We start from the raw sequence: 9205 nt of genomic DNA, 5'->3' as shown, positions 1-9205 counted from the left end.
CTTGAGATGCATCTGTGGATGCATGACAAGGCACGGTTGGCCTTCCTTACTGCATCCCTACTCTTAACATTGAGTGTAATATGTTCTCGTCAAGGTAAAAAATACTCCACTGTTTTAACAAAATATTAAGTAGTTATAGTAAACTGAGTAGCTAAAAGAAAGCTGAAGAAAAACTTCCTCATGTGATGGGGTAGACAAAAACAACTAACTTTTTTATGAATTCATTCTCTTCACAGTTATCCCTATATTCCAATTCTCCCTGCACAGCTGCTGGAAGTTCTCAGTTCACCAACTCCTTTTATTATCGGTGTACATTCTGTCTTTCGTAATGACATCCATGAGCTTGTAAGTATACCTACCGAGGATATTGTCAGTGTTATAGCATTTGTGAAACTTGGAAGTAGGGATTCTTTTTGTGCTTCCAGCTTTATTAGTTTAAACTATTCTTTCCATAAAAAAGTATCAGCAGATAAAGTTAGATGATAATTGATATAAAAAGAAGGGGAGAGAAGGATAAAAGAAAGAAAAGGATTGACTTCATTGTCCATTTTTTTTTCACAAAGGCCCAGATAGCTAAGCTGTCAGTGGGAAATAAATCAGGAGAGAGAGAAATTTGAAACCATGATTGTAGGATGTGAAGTTCACAAAACAGGGATCTAATTCCAGTTCTTCACACTTCTTTTGTGACTTTGGACAAATCACCTAGGTTACGGTCAAATATACATTTGTAGTGGCTTCAAAAAGGATGGGAGGTTAGTGTTTAGGAGCACGTAGTAGCTTTTATGATGTAGTTGGTAGGTGTGCATGAGCCTGTAGTTGTGTCAGCGAGCTAAATTTGTCTTTGAATGAAGCAGGGTTGAAGATGCAGTTGTTTTGCTGCACTTGTATTACTGCGGATTTGCAGGTTTATGCACACCTAGGATAGCATTCTGTGTAGGTGTCTTTTCTGGACATCTATAGAACTACATTTGGGTATTGCAGGTTTGTATTCTGTTTCTGTGCATGTATGTTCCAAGTAGCAGTTGTCTTTGCTTCAGGAGCAAGTGTACATTTGTCCACACCATTAGATCAGCATTTGCTAAGCAGTCCTTGATTTGGGGTGCCTCAGTTTTTAAGCACTCCTCTGGAGAGACTAAACTTGATTTTCAGAGGGACTAAGTATCTGAAGATTATACAGACTTTATTAAAATTAAGTTTACTTGGCATTTCTGGAAATCAGATGTTAGCTATACCAAAGTGAGTACAAGTACTCCTCAATTAATGTTGTCCTGGTTAACATTGTTTTGTTATTATGTCATCAATCTATGAGAAAACATACTTGTTTAAAGTCATGCAGTGTTCAGTTATAACATTGTTTGGCCACCGCCTGTTAGTAGGTAACTACTGTAAACTAATTGGATTCGCTTAACATCATTTCACTTAAAATCGCATTTTTCAAGAATATAGCTACAGCATTAAGCAAGGAGTAGCTGTACTTAAAAACTTAGACTTCTTTCTGTTTCACAAAGTGTTTCATGGTTAGATTCATTAATATTATTGAAGTGTTCAATTTTTTTAATTCAAAGTAATATTATTTCAGCTCATTAAGTTGATCTATATGGGACATGTGAAATATAATCTATTATTTTAACTGTTTGTGGTATATACTATATATGAGCCCTTTATTTGTTTCTTACAGTTAGATGTAATCATAGCAGATCTTGATGGAGGCACGATTAAAATTCCTGAATGTATTCATCTTTCTCAGCTCCCAGAACCACTGCTGCATCAAACTCAAACAGCTCTTTCTCTAGTAAGTCACATTTCCTAATATAATTTTCCAGTTTGTAAACAGAAGAAATATAACATTCAATCATGAGTACATTAAAAAAATACTAATGCAGCTTTAAAAATAATTGATCGCTAAATGCATTCTGAGTACCATAAATACATGGAATTTTAAAGAAAATATTCTACATATGTCCTAGAAGCCCATTATTCTGCTCTTTGGCAAACATCTACCTTGATGTTCTTAAGATCAACTTTATTGAAGCTAGTGAATTTATTTCAATGCTGTTTGACCCATCCTATTCAGTTTATGAAGTCCTTCCTCCTAGAAGCTGCTCCTTGCTAAATTTAATGAAAGTTTTGCAGAATCAGGCCTGAAGTGGGCCTTGCTGCCATTTTCTATGCTCCTTCTAGAATCTAAAAACTTTCAACTTTATATGCTTAATACTGCATATATTAATCTACTAAGAAAATTATTCTTAAAAGAACTCTTATCTTAATTTGTAATTAATACCTCAGACCATTACATTCATTTATAGCTTATGACAACTAACTTATAGTTTCAAACTCCAAGGGAAGAAAATTACTTTCTCCTTCCTAATAATGTGATTCATATGACATCTCAACCTTACTGTTCTAACAATTGTTACTGGTATTCAGCTGCTTTTACTATTCTTTCCCTTGGTTTCTTTATAATTGGATGCAGAGTTCCAAGAAATCCACTTAGATTTTAAATTACTAGAATGCGTGGTTCAAGAATTGTTATGGAAGAACTGACCTGTTGCAGTACATATTATTTTATGCTTGATTATCATTGCACAGTGAGGAATCACCACAACAGTGGTTTAGTTTCCTGTCATTGAAAGTAAATTGTCTTTTTCCAGCATTCTCAAAAACTGAAAAGCACTTGTTTCAATATTAAACATAGCTGGTCTAACCAATGGGAACAATCCCAAACAGGGACTGATTTACCACCAAAGTTTTTATAGCAGTGGTGATGTACTTTGGTTTCCTGCTGTCATCCTCCTCTCTTTCCTTTTCCCTTTTATGGGTTTACCACAATGGAGGTCATCAATGGTCATTTCACATGTATATCTTCCTGTGGTTCAGGCAAAAGCTCTAACCTCAAGAAGTTAAAAAAAAGACAGTGGGATGCAACACTGATATTGAGAATGTGCATTCATATTTTATGCACTGTCCCAACATTAGAACTTGAAATATGGAGGCTCTAGGACTTAAAAAAATAAAATAGCTTAGTTATTACTTAAACAAAGTAATCATAACAGGACAACATTTTCAAGTGCCCAGTCATAGTACATGCCTCAGTGTTGGAATCCCAATATAAAACACGTTAAAGGTGTTTTATTTTTAGTGGATACTCAGGAATTTATGTAGAATTAGATCTTTTAAGCTAAGATGGAAACCCAAAATAACTAGCCATGTTTGAAACCATTGGTTATAATTTCAATAGAGAGGGAGCATTTTTACTGGGCATAATATATCTGAGACAACTTAATTGTCTTTCCCCAGCTTTGTCATTGAACTTGGATGAGTATCTTAACTGCAGTGAATCCACTTACAAAAGTAAAACAGAGATACTACTTCTGTTCACCCAGGCTTTCTGAAGATTGTTAATGCTTACTAAATATATTGAGATGGTTGGGCAAAAGATGTTATAGAACTTCAAATTAATACTTAGAAGTATTTATTAACTAGTAACTTTACAAATCAGACTTGCAAATGTAATCCATTTTCCAGGTGTAAAATTAAACATATAAACATTCAGTTCTGTTAATTCATATCAGTAAGTATTGCTTCTACATAATGCACAAGAAAATGCTATCTGCAAAGCAACAGCAACTTCAGGGTTAACGTTTAAAAAAACAATAAAAATCTAACACGTACCCCAAACATCCTACCCTCAAGATTTTCCATTCGTGTTTTAGAACTTTCTTTTAACATTCCATCTCACAGTTATTGCAAGTCAACTAGCTATAAATCTCTACAAAACTGAATTTGTTATGAAAAATGGATAGAAATGATAATGACATAAATTAATGTATTCATTTAACACCATTGTTTGAGGCATTTCAGATAGATATGGGGGCTTTCCACACCTACTAAAGTCTATTGCATATAATATCTGTTCCATCTATTGCCCAAAGATACTTCATCACTTATCTCTGCACAGCAGTTAGGACTTAATTTTGTGTTTTATTTTAAAGCATCTATAATGCAATGATTATGAATAAGAAGGAATCAGGGGTGGTGGGAGGGAACTTTTGCTTCCTGTACAAGACTACTTGAATATTTCATTCATTTAAAAATGTTCTAGGTTTTGCATCCTGATTTGGAAACAGCAGATTATGCATTCCCTCCACCACGAACAGCTTTATCACATTCAAAAATGCTGGTAAAAATTCCCCCTTTATGACTATTTTTTTTACTTAATAGAACAATATTAATTCTTTAAAATAAGCTTTCTTAAGAAACTATATTTCTGTGTTTTACTGTATTTTCCATTACAGTGTAGGCAGTGTCTAGGTTAAAATAGCATGACTTAATTTACAAGTGCAACATCTTTCCAATTTTTCCTGTTTCTTTGTAGTTCACCTGTAACGGTATGGACAGAAGTAAAAACTGAAATGTTACAAATGCCTTTGAAACATTTCAGAGGACAAAAGCTCCAACTCAAAGTGTATATGCCCCTTTGAAATGTTCCAAAAGCAACAGAGATTCTGCAAAATTGTACGTCTTTAAATGAGGTACCATTTTGGAGAGCTTTGCTTTTTTTTTGTTGCATCTATACAAAGACAGTTTGCAGATACTGAGTGACAGCCTGCAGTCTGCACAGCCTCTGGATCTCACTCCTCAGTCCTGGCTGCTTCCTCATTGGGGCGTCCCCTCACTGGCAGTGCTTAGCTTTTCACTCTCAGTCCCTTCTGCCTCTTTCCTCCAGAGAGAGGGAGATTGCTGAGGTAGAGTGAATTGAGGCTAGAGGTGGCAGGGCTAGGGAGCTCACAGACACGTTCAGGGTCCTCAGCCCAGTCCCTTCTACCTGTCCACTGTGTGAGTGGGAAGGAGGAGAGAGGGGGGATTGGGGCTGGTGAGTCAAAATGTGGGTGGTGGGGAGCCCCTCTCCTACCTCTCTGGAAGACATCCTCTGCCTTCTTTAGTGCCCCTGGCTGAAAAGCTATGGTAACATGCATCTGTGTCTGTTTTGGGTGGAGCCACAGAGGCCATACATATGTGTCTGGCTGAAACGCTTCTTTTTAGATGCATTTCCAGGTGCATTTCACTTGGAAGCATTAAAAAAATTACTTCTGTCTGGGTTTATTTTTCATCCCTGAAGACTAAAAGTAAACTGCTGGTTTTGCTGAAATCAATGCTGGATTGATTCACATTGACATAATTAAAGCCAGTTTGTCATCATGGGTGGGTGGCATAGTTGTAAATTGGCATGGTTCATATCGCAATATTAATCCCTATAATTTTGTATAATTTCTTTTTAACATAAAAAACACTGATTCTTGTTGTTTGTCATCAATTTTTGGTACAAGTTACTGGAAGTTACTCAGAGGTGAGTATTGTCTACGCCTAAAATAAGCTTGTATTTGCCAATAAGGCTAGCTTTTATTGAATCCTAAATTTAATTTATAAATGGGGAGAATGCCACCAAATATACTTACAGTGAAGTCCAGCACAGGCATCTAAAAATTGATAGAAGTTTATATTTAAGTACAAAAATCTACTTCCAAGACAATCCATTGCAAGCTTTAGCTATTTGTTTCAGATTAACTTTGCTCTGGAAGTGTTTAGTGCCTTTATTTTTCAAGTGAAAGGTCATATTTTAAAAATGCATTTGAATGAGACATAAAATTGGAGTCCTAAAACAACTTGCAGTTTGGATGCCAGAAGAACTGATTGGCTAAGAGTCTATTTAGGTGGCAAAGTGAAATATAGTAGTATAAAATGACGAAGTGATCGGAAGCAGATGTGATTCTTATACCAAATGACAAATTAAGTATATAGAAGTGTGTATCTGTATATAAAATAAAAATATAAGAAAGTCTCTGTTTGGTATATAAGCTACATTTTTGCTGTATTTGAAGAATTAATAAAAGTTTGTAACGTTGTGTGATAATAGGGCTGAGGAAGAAGAATTATAGATAAAATATTGTTTCCAAGATATTCCATTTTCATTGTCAGGATAAAGAAGTGCGAGCAATTTTCTTGAGATTCTTTGCACAACTCTTCCAAGGATACAGGTCATGCCTTCAGCTGATCAGAATTCATGCTGAACCAGTGATTCATTTCCATAAGGTAAAAGAGAAATAAGTTTGTTTTTATGTATACAAATGTCTCTCATGTACTTACTTTTTAAAGCCATTTCAAATATCAAATCTTGGAATTTAATTTTACATTGCCATACAGTTGCTATCTTATGTAAGGGTGATAATTTTGGTATTACAAATCAAGTAGTGGACATAATATAACAGTTTAGTAAAGAATACATATTAATTTAAAGCAAAAACCCACAAAATATAACTTGGGCAGTAATTAATGAATTTCAAGAAATTAAACCTACAGTTAAAAGAATAGAGTTACTGTATAATTAGAATCATAGGTGGATTCAGCATCTTGGCAAGGCGAGTAGTGCCACTTTTTCCAGAACTCTGTATATGCTGTGTGCTCTCAGCTTACCACAGCCCTTGCTTTCACATAGCTCTGGAGCGAAGAGGTTAAGTGGTGCCACAGCTTGCCCTCCCTTGCTCTCCCCAACCCCCACTGAATTCAGTGGCAGAGAAGAAAAGAAGACAAGCAACTGTGGTGCTCATCTTCCCCTGCACCCCAGGCTTCAAAGTTGTGTGAAAGCAGAGGCTGCAGCAAAAGCTCATGCTGACCTGCGGGTGAGCTCAGGGAGCTTGGGCAAGAGTTGTACTGGTATGCTGGTGAGCTCAGAGACCTCAGTGAGCATGCACCATGTAGCCATCATGGGGTGCAGTGAGAATTAGTTTGAGAGCCCCAGGAATGCCCCACTTTTTTCCTACTCAGACCTGTCCCCTGAGATTGTGGGGGGATGAGTCTAGATGAGTGGGGAAAGTGAGGATGTCATATTGCCCCTTGTCCCACAACGTGTTTTTCAGCCAGTGAAACAGATCAGCTGCTGTTTCAACACATCCCAGCACAGTTGATATTTCAGACAGTGATATCTATTTCTAGCCTAAGAAAGCCATTCTGCTCTATTTTCTGTCTGACTTGAGAGCTAACCAGCTCTCAATTACAATATGCTTGATTTAGTTTAAAAGATATGTAATTCACATCCAGTATTTTTACAAGTACTTTGCACTTGTAATAAGCAGAAGAAAATGTTTTGCCTATGAAGGATCCAAGAGTTGAAATAAGAGTATTTGTTTTGAAAAGGTTTGATAACTGTAAAGTGGTAAATTCCTGTCTACTGTCACTGCAGGCAGCCTTCTTAGGCCAGCGAGGCTTGATTGAGAATGACTTTCTTACCAAAGTCCTCAGTGGAATGGCATTTGCTGGTTTTGTGTCAGAGAGAGGCCCTCCTTACAGATCCTGTGATCTCTTTGATGAGGTAAGCACTGTATTGTTTAAGGTATATATTATATTCAAAGACGTCAAAATTTTAGGTTGGATATTTCAGTATGTTAGAAATAAGTTATTTAAAAGCTTCTATATCATATTGTATCGTAAATAGGACTTTTGCAGATAGATCACTAGAAAATATATAGAATATATTGTCTTCTAAAGTCCTCATTCTATAACCCACATAAATGTATATAATTTTACACACATAAAGGCACTAGGAGAGCTCACAAAGAAGGTTAAACTTGTGCAAGTCATTGTAATACTGTTTTTATAGTTATATTTGGAACTTTATAATGGGTAACGCTCTAGTCCAGAATTATTTTGAATAATTTAAGAAAATTTCTGGAAAGAAATATTAATTAAATGTATCGATACATTTATATATATATATATATATATAAAAATACGTGGAATACATGCTTGGCAAAGGAAACTGGGGCAGATATCTTCTATTATAAAAATGCAATGGGATCTTCAATTTATCGGCACCCAGAGTCCTGTCTTCTAAAATTTTGTCTAAAAAAGAATCAAATGCAGGCACAACGAATAACGTTTTTTATTACCTGGATGTTTGAATGTTTAGTAACAAAAATGAGAAAGCTCACTATTACTTTTATATGGGAATAATGTCATACAGAAATACTGACTAAAGTATTACAGATGTTAAATGACTGCTTTAAGAATATAGGTTTTTTGGTACCTGGTTGGCTAGGAATATGATTTTAAGGGTTCAGAGAGAAGCAAAAATTCCTGATAATTCACCTGGGAAATTCTGTACCATTTCCTAGAAGCAAGAGATCTTTCATTATCCAAAATTCGGTGTATTTTAGGGATAATATGATTGTTACATACTTTTGTATTAGCAAAGATATCTTTGTAAGCTGTTTTTTAACATCTCTAAACATGTTGTAAGTTGGTAGCTTTTGAAGTGGAACGAATTAAAGCTGATGAAGGCAATCCACCAAAAATGCTGAAGCATGTCCGAGAGCTTGCAGAACAACTATTAAAAAATGTAAGTTTATTGTATCCCTGTATTGGCTATAGAGTGTTTTGATCATACTGATAATACTTCACTACATTAACATGATAACTTCATGATGCACAACGTACATTCCAAAAGTTAGGCAGAAAACTCCTTGATGTAAGCACACTGGGCGCAGATAGAAGTTACATTTCTCACATGATCAGGTCCCTGAAATCACTCTACAGCTATGCTGTGACACGTGCATAGCTTCAGACTACTTTTAAAGTGGCCGATTATGCAAAAAATTAACCCTTCTCAAATGAGTTGTCAGGTGAAGGTGTTCTGTTTTACAGTGCCTTGGGGAACTTGTGTTCCCTAGGGTTAATTTTTCACATATTTGGGACTGGGCTAATGCAGCCTACCCCTACTTGTAGCAGTGTCAGCAGTGCAATAGCCGATATGCAGCTTGGCAGGTTGGGGAGAGCAGTGTTTGGCTAGTAAGTCTGTTGGGATGGAAAGGGCATGGGAGAGGGAAGGAGCATGGGGGTGCAGATCAAGGCCTCCATGGTGAGGACTAAGCCATGGGCAGAGAGAAGTGCAGGCAGGAGTGGCTCCCCCTGCTGTGCATGCCCCCAGGGGAGGCATGGGGGGGACATGCCCCCCAGATTTGTGCATGGGGTGAGGTTGGGCTACCCACTGTGTGTCTGGGACCAAGGGCTGCTCCAGCTTCTTCCTGGCAGGGAGGCTGGGCTGATGCTGTGGAGGTGGGGCAGGTGGCAGCAGCACTGGAAGTGGGGGGCTATGGGGTGGGCCATAGCCATCCCAAAATTCACCTTAGGTCCCCCTCCCAGCGCCACCCCC

At 37.0% G+C, this 9205-nt stretch overlaps 1 protein-coding gene across 4 annotated transcripts in view; it reads left to right on the top strand.

Moving 5' to 3' along the window:
- SBF2 (SET binding factor 2) overlaps nucleotides 1–9205 on the top strand; it is a 489875-nt gene that overhangs the window by 285654 nt on the left and 195016 nt on the right. For all 4 annotated transcript variants that reach the window (XM_019551418.1, XM_019551417.1, XM_019551415.1 and 1 more), the window contains 6 exons: nucleotides 237–345; nucleotides 1679–1792; nucleotides 4103–4180; nucleotides 5977–6090; nucleotides 7238–7366; nucleotides 8294–8392. In XM_019551418.1, coding sequence (XP_019406963.1) covers nucleotides 237–345; nucleotides 1679–1792; nucleotides 4103–4180; nucleotides 5977–6090; nucleotides 7238–7366; nucleotides 8294–8392 — 643 coding nt within the window. The remainder of the gene's footprint in view (nucleotides 1–236; nucleotides 346–1678; nucleotides 1793–4102; nucleotides 4181–5976; nucleotides 6091–7237; nucleotides 7367–8293; nucleotides 8393–9205) is intronic.

This window comes from Crocodylus porosus, unplaced genomic scaffold (assembly GCF_001723895.1).
Source record: "Crocodylus porosus isolate Cpor-Errol unplaced genomic scaffold, CroPor_comp1, whole genome shotgun sequence".
Lineage (NCBI taxonomy): Eukaryota > Metazoa > Chordata > Crocodylia > Crocodylidae > Crocodylus > Crocodylus porosus.
This window is presented reverse-complemented; position numbering and strand designations above follow the sequence as displayed.